This window comes from Bos indicus, chromosome 16, assembly GCF_029378745.1.
Source record: "Bos indicus isolate NIAB-ARS_2022 breed Sahiwal x Tharparkar chromosome 16, NIAB-ARS_B.indTharparkar_mat_pri_1.0, whole genome shotgun sequence".
Lineage (NCBI taxonomy): Eukaryota > Metazoa > Chordata > Mammalia > Artiodactyla > Bovidae > Bos > Bos indicus.
The window spans coordinates 36,147,511-36,160,818 of record NC_091775.1 but is presented as its reverse complement, the minus strand read 5'-3'; the positions used below and the strand labels follow the sequence as shown (position 1 = coordinate 36,160,818).

Genomic DNA, 13,308 nt, shown 5'->3' with positions numbered 1-13,308 from the left:
GCTTTTCTGGAACTCTCTTGCTTTTTCTGTGATCCAACAGATGTTGGCAGTTTGATCTCTGGTTCCTCTGCCTTTTCTAAATCCAGCTAGAACGTCTGGAAGTTTCAGTTCACATACTGTTGAAGCCTGGCTTGGAGAATTACCAGAGTCTAAAGCGTTTAAAGGTTAGTAAAAAGGTACAGGCCTTAGGCCTATAATATATCCCTACGCATGTGTAAGATAACCATTAACTAAACCATGATATCTCTTAAAGAAAATGTAAAATGCCTTTCACATTCTCAACCTTAGGTGGTTTCAAAGAATATTGCAGAATTCAAGAAAATCCAAACCATTTCTTAGGCAGAAAGACTATCTCAAGAGGTTTAAAATCCCAAATGTGACTTCATTTTGTTTGGGTTTCCAGTTTCTCTAAAGAGACTTTTTAAATTCTTTCAGTTCTTAAAGTACAGGGTGACCACCAAGTCTTAAAATACTGACAAATATGTAATAAGTGGTTTATTGATACTGTACTGCAATATAGAATATTATCCATGTTTTCAGACTTTATGGCCATCTTGAAGATGAAGTAACTTTAACTGTGCATGACATCTTTGCTTATTTACTAATAACTGCTTTGTTTACTTAACATGCCTCAGCAGTCTATAAGGTCTTCCCAGGTGGCACAGTGGTAAAGAATCTGTCTGCCAATGTAGGAGAAATGAGTTTGATTCTTGGGTTGGGCAGATCCCCAGAAAAGGGGATGGCAACCCCCATAGACACAGGAGCCTGGCAGGCTGCAGTCCATGGGGTTGCAAAGAGTTGGACACGACTGAGTAGGGATGCATGCACACAAGCAGTCTAAACCCTGTGCCCACAGTGACTGTTTCACACACAGGGGGCGTTCAACATAATCTTCCTATCTGACCAACTTGTATTCTTAACTGAGACGAAAGGTAATTTAGGGAATTTAGGGTTATTTGAAGTTCTTTTTGTAAAAAGTTTATTGAAGTATAACTGATTTATAGTATTGTGTTAATTTCTTCTGTACAGCAAAGTGACTGTTAGACATATATATTTTTTCATATTCTTTTACATTATGGTTTGTCACTGGGTATTGAATATAGTTTATTTCTTAACACTAGCAACAAGAAAAACTTAGATCAACTCGGAGATTTTGGAGCTGAGAAGATTAGAGGGCAAAAGATGTATTTAGAATTTTGGGGACAAAAAAAAAATCTATCCTCACCTGATGTTAGCTAATACTACAATACTAAAAGCAAGATAGTGCTTTTTTTTTTTTTTTTTGACATTAACAGCAGGATAGATTCAGTTCTTCAGTCTTTTATTCCTTTTTTACAAAACACTAAATAAGTGAAAAATAACTTTTTAAAGGGCTTTAAAGTGTACTAAAATTATTCGAGCAGAGAGTTGCAGAAATATAAAGCATCCTTGATTTCTAGTTTCAGATATAGTGATGTCATCAAATTATCTTAAAGTGTATAGTCCAGAAAATGTCTTGGGCCTTTAAAATCCCCTAGATGGAAGCATTCATTTAATAAAGCACTCACCACGTCCCAAATTCAAAGTATTTCCACAGGGATAACATTGCTGAGTATCTGTAATTATTTTCATGTATCCTGGTGACTCAGACGGTAAAGTGTCTGCCTACAATGCGGGAGGCCCGGGTTCGATCCCTGGGTTGGGAAGATCCCCTGGAAAAGGAAATGGCAACCCACTCCAGTATTCTTGCCTGGAAAATCCCATGGACAGAGGAGCCTGGCTGGCTATGTCCATGGGGTCGCAAAGAGTCAGACATGACTGAGCGACTTCACTATTATGTATTACATAATATTGTATGTATTACAGTATTCAGTTCAGTCGCTCAGTCGTGTTACAGTATTACCTGACCAAAATCCCAACTCTGAGTAATAGAATAGGGTCTGAAGCCGCATCTCTCTGAATAAAAGCTCAAACTACAAATCAGAGTGAATAGGGCAAAATAGTAAGCCTTCCTAAACCAGCATTTATTTCTCTCACTTTTCCTGATAATACACAGGTGAGCATACCTATTCAATGTTTATTTACTACAGCCCAAATTTCCGGAGGTTACTTTCTAAAGTGAAAAAGAGCTCGTGTAAGTTAGGGTATCCAACCTGAAATTGGACGTTTAGTTCCTTGGAGGGCGTGCCTCAATTAAAAGTGCTGATTCAGCAATAGTTAGGTTCCCATGCAATTTTCTCCAACGTACTTCAGGACATTCTGCCAGTTTCATATTTCCGGGTTTTACAAAAGTTACGTGAGGAAAGAGAGTCTCACAAACTAAATGGCCAATTGCATGAGAAGTAAAATCTCTTAGGTTCACAAGACCCTTCCAACCCCGCCTGGAGACGACTAGCAGCACAGCTGTGACCCCAGAAATTAGCTCCGAGGGGCTGGATTCAGCCCGGCCCACGAAGGGCAGGTGCGGAGCTGCCCCTTCACGACACAGTCCCACCTCGTGGCTGCCCCCTCCTCACACCGTCCACCTCAGCATCCTCGCAAGGGCAGTCGCCACAGAAGTGAGCGCGGCAGGGGCAGGGTCCACGAGGCCCGGCATGACTCTCGCCCACAGCTGCCGCCCCTCCCGAGCGCTCCTCCAACTGAGGAAGCGCCCCGGGCCGGCAGAGAAGTTCCAACACACGGGCCAGTACCGAGACCCTAAGGCCGGAGGGCGGGAGGCCTGAAGGTCACCGCGGGGCGGCCAGGGCGGTCGGGCAGCACGAGCTCACCATTCGAGCGGCGTTCGGAGGCCGGAGCAGGAGGACTGCTGGGCCACCCGGGCCAAGGCCAGGTCTGGGGGCGGAACCTGGATTCCGCGAGAGTAAACGCGAACGCGCGAGGAGCCGGAGCGCGCGATCCATAGCGCGGCGGCCTTGGTAGAGCTTCCGGGCGTTATGGCCACGCCTCCACACAGGCTGTAAGAACCCCCACGGTCCCCACTCTTATCCAATCAACAGCCTCAAAACCGAGCTGGCGGGACCAACGGCCAATGACCAGGGAAACGTGAGGGGGCGGGCTTAACTGCATCCTCTTGAGCACTAGGATTCCTGGGAAACTTAAGGGAAAGGAATGATGGGAAAGCGAGTTCGTGGTTTCTTGAACCAGTAGTTTCATTGTTCAAAGAAGACAGGAGTAGTTTTCCTGTGTTACTGTGGCTAGTTCAGTTCCATTCAGTTCAGTCGCTCACTTGTGTCCGATACTTTGCGACCCCATGAACCGCAGCACGCCAGGCCTCCCTGTCCATCACTAACTCCCGGAGTTTACCCAAACTCATGTCCATCGAGTCGGTAATGCCATCCAGGCATCTCATCCTCTGTCGTCCCCTTCTTCTCCTGCCCTCAATCCCTCTCAGCGTCAGGGTCTTTTCCAATGAGTCAACTCTTCACCTGAGGTGGCCAAAGTATTGGAGTTTCAGCTTCAGCATCAGTCCTTCCAATGAACACCCAGGACTGATCTACTTTAGGATGGACTGGTTGGATCTCCTTGCAGTCCAAGGGACTCTCAAGAGTCTTCTCCAACACCACAGTTCAAAAGCATCCATTCTTCAGCGCTGAGCTTTCTTCACAGTCCAACTCTCACATCCATACATGACCACTGGAAAAACCATAGCCTTGACTAGATGGACCTTTGTTGGCAAAGTAATGTCTCTGCTTTTGAATATGCTATCTAGGTTGGTCATAACTTTCCCTCCAAGGATTAAGCGTCTTTTAATTTCATGGCTGCAGTCACCATCTGCAGTGATTTTGGAGCCCCAAAAAATAAAGGCTGACACTGTTTCCACTGTTTCCCCATCTATTTCCCATGAAGTGATAGGACCAGATGCCATGATCTTCATTTTCTGAATGTTGAGCTTTAAGCCAACTTTTTCACTCTCCTCTCTCACTTTCATCAAGAGGCTTTTTAGTTCCTCTTCACTTTCTGCCATAAGGGTTATTCTCTATCAGACCTCTTGGAAACACTGTTTATGTTATTTTGTTGCTTATGAACTTGACTGGTACATATTTAAAATTTGAAAATTTAAATGAGGATAATAGTTGAACTACCATCTAAACATTGTAACATTGCAGAAACCCACCAACAACTTTTTGAGTTTCAGTATCTTCTCCTTCCTTCAAACAGATGAAGATTTATTTAGAAGTCAGAAGGTCAGAATAAAAGATAGTGGAATGGTTTTAGAAAACAATGAACCATCCATCCTATATGTTTATGTTTTCCACCATACTAAACAAAAAGACAATACACCAAAGTTTAGTATGAGGATAGTATTGTTAATGTTGTCATCCATTTGACAGAAAAATACAGAAATAAGCACTTAAAATTACTATCATTTCCTAGGAAATGCTAACATTTTGATGTACTTAATTCATACTTTGTAAAATAAAATAAATTACAAATAGTGGAGTGGCATTTTCTTCCACATCCCCCGAGAAACTATTCTTATTTTGATATAATAATCACCAGTGTATTTTTTTTTTGGTTTGTGTATTGGTATGCAAACAAACTTTTTAAAATTTATGGTTTTATACCTGAATATACCTTTTCTATACCTGAATTCTATTTTTAACATCTAGCCATTCAGTTCATTCAGCTCAGTTCAGTGGCTCAGTCGTATCCGACTCTTTGCGACCTCATGAATCGTAGCATGCCAGGCCTCCCTGTCCATCACCAACTCCCGGAGTTCACTCAGACTCACGTCCACCGAGTCAGATGCCATCCAGCCATTTCATCCTCTGTCGTCCCCTTCTCCTCCTGCCCCCAATCCCTCCCAGCATCAGAGTCTTTTCCAATGAGTCAACTCTTCACATGAGGTGGCCAAAGTACTGGAGTTTCAGCCTTAGGATCATTCCTTCCAAAGAAATCCCAGGGCTGATCTCCTTCAGAATGGACTGGTTGGATCTCCTTGCAGTCCAAGGGACTCTCAAGAGTCTTCTCCAACACCACAGTTCAAAAGCATCAATTCTTCAGCACTCAGCTTTCTTCACAGTCCAACTCTCACATCCATACTTGACCACAGGAAAAACCACCATAGCCTTGACTAGACAGATCTTGGTTGGCAAAGTTATGTCTCTGCTTTTTAATATGCTATCTAGGTTGGTCATAACTTTCCTTCCAAGGAGTAAGCGTCTTTTAATTTCATGGATGCAGTCTCACCATCTGCAGTGATTTTGGAGCCCAGAAAATAAAGTCTAACACTGTTTCCCCTGTTTCCCCATCTATTTCCCATGAAGTGATGGGACCAGAAGCCATGATCTTCGTTTTCTGAATGTTGAGCTTTAAGCCAACTTTTTCACTCTCCACTTTCACTTTCATCAAGAGGTTTTTGAGTTCCTCTTCACTTTCTGCCATAAGGGTGGTGTCATCTGCATATCTGAGATTATTGATATTTCTCCCAGCAGTCTTGATTCCAGCTTGTGCTTCTTCCAGTCCAGCATTTCTCATGATGTACTCTGCATACAAATTAAATATCTTTTTACTTAATAGTATTCCATGGCTTGTATTTAGCACATATTATCACATTTTCTTAATAATCTTTTTAACAGTATTTCATTGAATGAATATAAAGCTTTTTATGCAGTTTCTTAATGAACAGTAATTTTTTGCTATTATATACAATGCTTTAATGATTTCTTCATAGGTTGTCTGTCTTCATTGGGTAACATCACTATTTCTGTTACTTGTTATTTAAATTTTTTTTAAATATTGATTTCTGTGCCAGTTTTATATTAGTTATTGTTTGCCTGATGTATGTTTCTCATTTTATTTTAGATAATTCTTTTTTATTTTGAGGATATCTTCTGTTTCCATGATACAGTTTGACTTAATGTTAACTGACAGATGTTTTATAAATGGGCTGTTTTAATGCCTTTTAGCAATCACCTACTGATACATTTATGATTTAGAAAATTTTCTAGATGTTATAAGTTATAAAGTCTTTTAACACTCAGAACAACCTTATGATATAGGGCCTATTATTATTCATACTTATAGAAAAGAAAATTGTTGCCCAAGATCATCCAACTAGCCCACAATCTTTATTATTTTGCAGACACATTGTGGGGTTTGTTTTTTGTATCATTATTAATATTTCTCAGGAAAGGGAACACGGCACTGAAGAATGATTAAAAATAATTTTTAAAATGTATATGGCAAAATTTATTTTCCAACAACAATATCTGCCATCCCATTTGCTTTTCTCAGTGTGACTTTTTCACATGTGAGTCTAAATGGTATCTTCTCCTTTAACAGTCAGATCTTATGACTCACTGATAGCCAATAGAATCTGAGAAAAGTGACTGCTGAAAGTAGGTCAGAAAAGGCTGTGCTACTTCCCTGTGATTCTCTTGAGACAACTACTCTGTGCTAAGTCATTCACCAGTAAAAAGTGTGACTGCCCTGAAACAGTTGTGCTATACAAACAGGCATTCTAGTCAACAGCTTAGCAGAGCTCCCAGCTGACACTTACCATCAATTATCAGCCATGTGAGTGAACAGTCTTAGATATCCACCCCAGATGAACTCACATAACTGTAAAACTTGTACCAAAGCAAACTTGGGTCTGCTTGCCTGTGCACAGTAAAGCCAACCTACTGACACTCTTCTTCCTACATTATCAGTTTTGTTACAGGGAAGAACTGACTTCATGTTGGATCTGTTTCTTTTACTTTAACCTTGCTTTCCATTGCTTTTGATCTCTAAAAACACACTGTTCTTTGATCTCTAAAAAGACACTGTTCATACCTAATGGCTGGCCTTGGGGAACCCTGCTCCTCTGCCTGAATGTTTAACCAAAAGGCCTTTGTTCAGGATCCTGTCCACTTATTGCTGTCTACAGGAAGGAAGAAATTAACTCATCTCCTCCCTGAGGCTTGCCATTCCAGGAAATATTTGTAAGATTAATGGCCTTTTATACTTTACCTCCTCACCTCACCTCCCTCCTCGCCCCCATTTCTGTTCTATAAAAGAACCTGGCATCCAAACCCCAATAAGATGGTTATTTTGAGACATTAGTCTGCAGTCTTCTTGGTCAGCTGGCTTTCTGAATAAAGTCCTATTTCTTGCCTCAACACCTGGTCTCTCAGATTTATTGGCCTGTAGTGTAGCGCAGAGGGGACTGGGATTTGGTAACAGTTTATTTCTCTTTCTTGAACCATTGCCCTAAACAAATACTGTAAATTTTCTGTATTATCTCCCATGTTTAAAAACAAAACAAAACGAAAAAACTGCCTCAACTTTGCGTTCTGCTTCAACTACTTCTCCATTCCTAGGGCATATTTGCTCGCCATCTTCATTCTTCACCTCTCATTTTCTCTTCAGTTTACTACAGTCTACCTTCAGTTCACATTACTCCACTGATACTGCTCTTGTTAGGTTCACCAATGACCAACAAGTTACAAAAGTTGCCAAGATCCTGACTCCTTGTCCATTGATGCTGAGTAGAAATAAGCAGACAGAGTTTGAAAGAAATAGAGAATGTGGCTTTATTCCTTTTGTCAGATAAGAGGGAGAACACAGGAGACTAACAGCTCATGAACTCTGCCCGACTCACCTAGTGGGATTAAAAGAGGTTATATAGACTGGGACTCATCGTCTGGGGTAGATAAATGATAAGGCTCAAACTAATGAAGGTCTTATATGCAGAGTACATCATGAGAAACGCTGGGCTGGAAGAAGCACAAGCTGGAATCAAGATTGCCTGGAGAAATATCAATAACCTCAGATATGCAGATGACACCACCCTTATGGCAGAAAGTGAAGAGGAACTAAAAAGCCTCTTGATGAAAGTGAAAGTGGAGAGTGAAAAAGTTGGCTTAAAGCTCAACATTCAGAAAATGAAGATCATGGCATCTGGTCCTATCACTTCATGGGAAATAGATGGGGAAACAGTGGAAACAGTGTCAGACTTTATTTTTAGGAGCTCCAAAATCACTGCAGATGGTGACTGCATCCATGAAATTAAAAGACGCTTACTCCTTGGAAGGAAAGTTATGACCAACCTAGATAGCATATTCAAAAGCAGAGACATTACTTTGCCAACAAAGGTCCATCTAGTCAAGGCTATGGTTTTTCCAGTGGTCAAGTATGGATGTGAGAATTGGACTGTGAAGAAAGCTGAGCACCAAAGAATTGATGCTTTTGAACTGTGGTGTTGGATGAACTGTGGTGTTGGAGAAGACTCTTGAGAGTCCCTTGGACTGCAAGGAGATCCAACCAGTCCATTCTAAAGGAGATCAGTCCTGGGTGTTCTTTGGAGGGACTGATGCTAAAGCTTAAACTCCAATATTTTGACCACCTCATGCAAAGAGTTGACTCATTGGAAAAGACTCTGATGCTGGAAGGGATTGGAGGCAGGAGGAGAAGGGGACGACAGATGATGAGATAGCTGGATGACAACACAGACTCGATGGACATGAGTTTGAGTAAACTCCAGGAGTTGGTGATGGACAGGGAGGCCTGGCGTGCTGTGATTCACGGGGTTGCAAAGAGTCGGACACGACTGAGTGACTGAACTGAACTGAATGAAGGTCTTGCATCCTTCTTCCTGCATTATTTCAAAATAGTCTCAGCTGGTGTCAGCTGTGTTCGTTTGTCTCTGGGTTATTGACCAGCAACCTTCCTTCTGAAATACAAACAGCTATAAGGGTTTTTTTTTTTTTTGGCTGCAAGAGAGTTCAGAGAGAATAAACACCAGGTGCAGGATATAATTTACACAGTGTGGAGGTGGAGGGGGGGTGATAGGTTAACTTTGTGAAGGACAAATCTAGGTACCAACACTGCAGATTAGTAAGTTAAAAAACTAAGATTGATCAGCTCTTTCAGGCTCATTTGTCCTGTTCTCTGTTCTCTTTACTTGTTCTCAGGAGAGGAAAAACTTCATTTCTTTTTTGCTGCAACACAAATCTGATAGTCAATGTCCTATATTTTCCGCAGCAGTGGTGCCATTGACTCTCCTTCCCTTTGGAAATCTCTTTACTGATCTTGCAATATTGGATCTCCCTCTAGTTATTCCTTCATAACTATTCTTTGTTAGCTCTTCACTGGAAGATGAGAAAGTGCCTCAGAGCTCTGTCTTAGATGATCTCTTCTTTTTCTCCTGGTTTAAAAAAAAATCTTTTTAGCAACCTCAAGTAGAAAGGGTTGAATTAAATACACACCTAAATTTATGACATTATGGAGTATTAGATCCATTCTTAATTTATTTTAATATTTATTTCCGTTTCTATTCATCCCCTGTGCTTCCCCAGTGGCTCAGTGGTAAAGAATCTGCTTACAGTCCTGGAGACACCGGTTTGATTCCTGTGTCAGGAAGATCCCCTGGAGTGGCTATCCACTCCAGTAATCTTGCCTAAAGAATTCCATGGAGAGAGGAGCCTGGCAGCTACCGTCCATTGGGTCACAAAGAGTCTGACATGACTGTAGTGACTAAGCACATTCATTCCCTATACCTTTTTTCTTTTTGGACCTCAACACTCAGAGCCAGCCCTGCAAAGATAGAAGAAAACATAGAGCTGCAAGTGCCAAAGGCCTGGTGAAATGAATAAACAATTATTGAGCAAGCAGAGTTCATCAAACAGAGTGAGACCATATTCTTTCAACTTCAACAGTTTAGCAATAATGAAAACAACAGAGCAAATATTGTACTAATTAATCTCTACTAAATTTTAATTTTTATAAACTTTTATTACTCCCAATAATGCAGATTTTTTAAAACTTAAATGTAGAGAAATATGGAAATATTCAGTGTCTCCTGTAAAGTAAACATACTGTAAAGTGTGCCCCTCTTGGAGTCATTCAGTTGGAAAAGGACCTGATTAAAGGGTTAACAAGTAATCAAATTCCAATGAGGGTGAAATGCAGCTGCTCCTGACACATTAGTTACCCCATAAATTCCTTGTCCCACAGCCTCACATTTTTCAGGCTCAGAGGAGGAAGAAAAAAAAATTGTTAATTTCTTTTTTTCTCAAGAAAATCTTCCAGAGAAAAGGAATGTGGTCATCTTTAACTTTGCTGAAGCCCCTCTGAAGCAACTCTTTCTACTAGATTTTTAGGAAGACTAGAAAGACAAGTAGCCATGGCTGAAATGTAGCTTTGTAATAGTTAAACTTTTTACAAGCTTTTGGTGCCCTTTCTCTCACAGATGCCCAGGGACCTCATGCTATCCTTCAATTTATAAAGTTATTGACTATGTTATTCTACTCAGATCTGTTTTCTCCTGTCTAACCTCATACAAAAAGTTAATTTTCTCTTTCATTCTCCTCCAACCCAAAGAACATCAAATCCACATTATTCAGGTCTTACAAAATGTAGCTACTTTATAATTCAAATTTCATTTAGATTTGTATTGTCAAAAAAAAAAAGGAAGGCAAGATGAGTCTTGAAAATTGTCACCTAATTGGAGAAGCAGTAATACTGATTCTCCCTGCTATGGGGACTGGGGAAATTCCTGGGAGGCAACAGTACAAAATATTTTTACCTATTCTACTGAGAGTGAACTGAGACAAGACCAGGGTCTTGCCAGTAAAGTAACTAAAGTGATAATGATCATTGCCTATCAGTCCACAAGCATGTTGTTGCAGACTGCATAGAACCACATGATTCATCATTAACTCTTACATAATCTACTTGCTTGATGTACGTTTCTTTGGCTCAGACCTGGTAAATTTGATCCACTCCATTAATGTTCTTGAAACATCTTAAGATAACAGTTATCAGCATCCTCATAGTCAATCTTAATGAATTAACACATTGTTTTAACTAGATCATTTGTGAAGTGGGTCAACAATGTCATATATAGAGTCAGGGTTTGAAATTTTTAAAAAAATTTTTAAAAATAATTGAAGCAGACAGACTGTTACTCGGGTAATAATATCCTATCAGATGTACTTTTTGAGTAGAAGGGAAAAAGTTTGCAGTTATCAAGCAGACAATTGTATGTAAGTTTCAGGCTATTTTATCTGTGACTAAACTGCCAATGAATACTTCCATAGGATTTGTCTTTCAGATAAATAACATTCAAAATAAGCACATGACATGTTATGGGAAAAAGTTATTCAATTCCTAGGCTGAAAGAACAAAAAGTGAAGATCACTTGTGTAGTGTCACATGGGGCATGCAGACACCAGTGGAACAACCATTTCAGAAACAGACAGACCTTGCTAATTCCACACATCGAATGAGTGTGAAATCACCTATGGGCACAAGGCAGAAGCAAAAATAAATCCTCTCTAAGTTAATGTACTGCTAGCTTAAGCTTCAGATTACTGCAGTCTTTTTTCTTTCCAAGTCATTTCTTTTTTTTTGAAGTATAATCATTTACAATGTAATGTTAGTTTCTTCAGTTAAGTTCAGTTCAGTCACTCAGTTATGTCTGACTCTTTGTGGCCCCGTGAATTGCAGCACGCCAGGCCTCCTTATCCATCACCAACTCCTGGAGTCAACCCAAACCCATGTCCGTCGAGTCGGTGATGCCATCCAGCCATCTCATCTCTGTCATTCCCTTCTCCTCCTGCCCCCATTCCTTCCCAGCATTAGGGTCTTTTCCAGTGAGTCAACTCTTTGCATGAGGTGGCCAAAGTATTGGAGTTTCAGCTTCAACATCAGTCCTTCCAATGAACACCCAGGTCTCATCTCCTTCTAGTGTATATCAAAGTGATTCAATTATACATATGTATATTACTTTTTGTACTATTTTCCATTATTGGTGTTTATAGGATATTGCAGGGAGAACACAATGGCAACCCACTCCAGTACTCTTGCCTGAAAAATCCCATGGACAGAGGGGCCTGGTAGGCTGCAGTCCATGGGGTCGCTAGGAGTCGGACACGACCAAGCGACTTCACTTTCACTTTTCACTTTCATGCACTGGAGAAGGAAATGGCAACCCACTCCAGTGTTCTTGCCTGGAGAATCCCAGGGATGGGGAGCCTGGTGGGCTGCGGTCTATGGGGTCGAACGGAGTCGGACACGACTGAAGCGACTTAGCAGCAGCAGCAGCAGGATATTGCAGATAGTTCCCTGTGCTATACAGTAGGACTTTACTCTTTATCTATTTCATATATAGTAGTTTGTATTTGCTGATTTTTTGGCCAACCCATTATGAGCTGTTTGAATGTTTTGGAAATTAAGCCCTTTTGGTCACATTGTTTGCAAATACTTTCTCATATTCCATATCGCTTCGTTTCCTTTGCCATGCAAAAGCTCTAAAGTTTGGTTTGATCACTTTCCTTTATTTTTGTGTTTTATTTCTATTGCCTTGGGAAACTGACCTTCTCTTCCAGTAGAAGAGCCACTAGGTATCCCTTCACAGGAGCTATCCCCCATGAAGTGTACACTGTGGTGTCATCTGTCATCCATTGTGCTGGCTCACAAAGTACATGGTTGGTTGTTACTGCCCTCAGACCCATCTCTACCAGGGAAATGCAGGTGATTGCGCTGGGTGTCCTTTAGGCAGTGTGCTCACAAAGTCGCCAGTGCAGATTCATCAGTACAGATTCTCTGTAGTCAGGCATTGGGACCGCTATAGTTGTACATTTACATCCGCTGTCGGGACTATGGAATCATTTCGGGCCCAGCCTTGCCTCTACATGTGCCCACCCACAAAGTTTGCAGCTGCTACCATGGGACCCACTCCAGCTGTGGGAGCACTAATAACCCACCCCGAAGTTCATCAGGTACTGAGCTCACAAATTGGCCACTGATGGTGTAAATCTGGATCACAGCTTCTGGGCATAGGCTCAGATTTCAGCCCTGCCTCTGCTTGTGGACAACCCACCATTGCTTGCACACTGGAGCCTTGCCTGCAGCGAGCATGCTGAAAACGAGACCATTATGGTGGGGCCATGTCCTTCCTTTTATACTTGTGTTAACGATAGGGCTTCTCTGATGGACCAGGGCCCCTCCCATCTACACCCTTGGTTGCTGCTTGGACCGTACTCCAGACCCTTCAGGCTGTTTCCATGGAGCCATCCCCAGTACTCTCCCCTGGTCTCTCTGCTGAAGCTCAGATTTCTGCACACCAGCAGACTAGCACCTCAGACTGGGGAGCGCAGGAAGGTAGCCAGGACTGTCTGTGCTTGTCTTTCTCCTTTCTGCCTGCGACAGTCTGGCTGCTACACTCTGCTCTGAGCCTCTGAAGCTCCCAATCTATCTTGTCTGTCATCTCAGGCTCTGAAGGGTGTTCCTAAGGTGAGGGAAACTTTCCTCTTTCACAGCTCCCCTTCAGGGATGCTGGTCCCCTACCAATCCTTTGCTTTTTTCTTTCATCCTACCTGGTTACATTGTAACCTGTCATGT

The 13,308-nt window shown here is 41.6% G+C and overlaps 1 protein-coding gene across 1 annotated transcript in view; it reads right to left on the bottom strand.

The window, feature by feature from the left end:
• Nucleotides 1–2,921, bottom strand: part of FH (fumarate hydratase) — a 28,843-nt gene extending 25,922 nt beyond the window's left edge. The window contains exon 1 of the mRNA XM_019976631.2: nt 2,748–2,921. Coding sequence (XP_019832190.2) covers nt 2,748–2,879 — 132 coding nt within the window. The 5' untranslated portion in view covers nt 2,880–2,921. The remainder of the gene's footprint in view (nt 1–2,747) is intronic.
• Between the last annotated feature and the right edge of the window lie 10,387 nt (nt 2,922–13,308).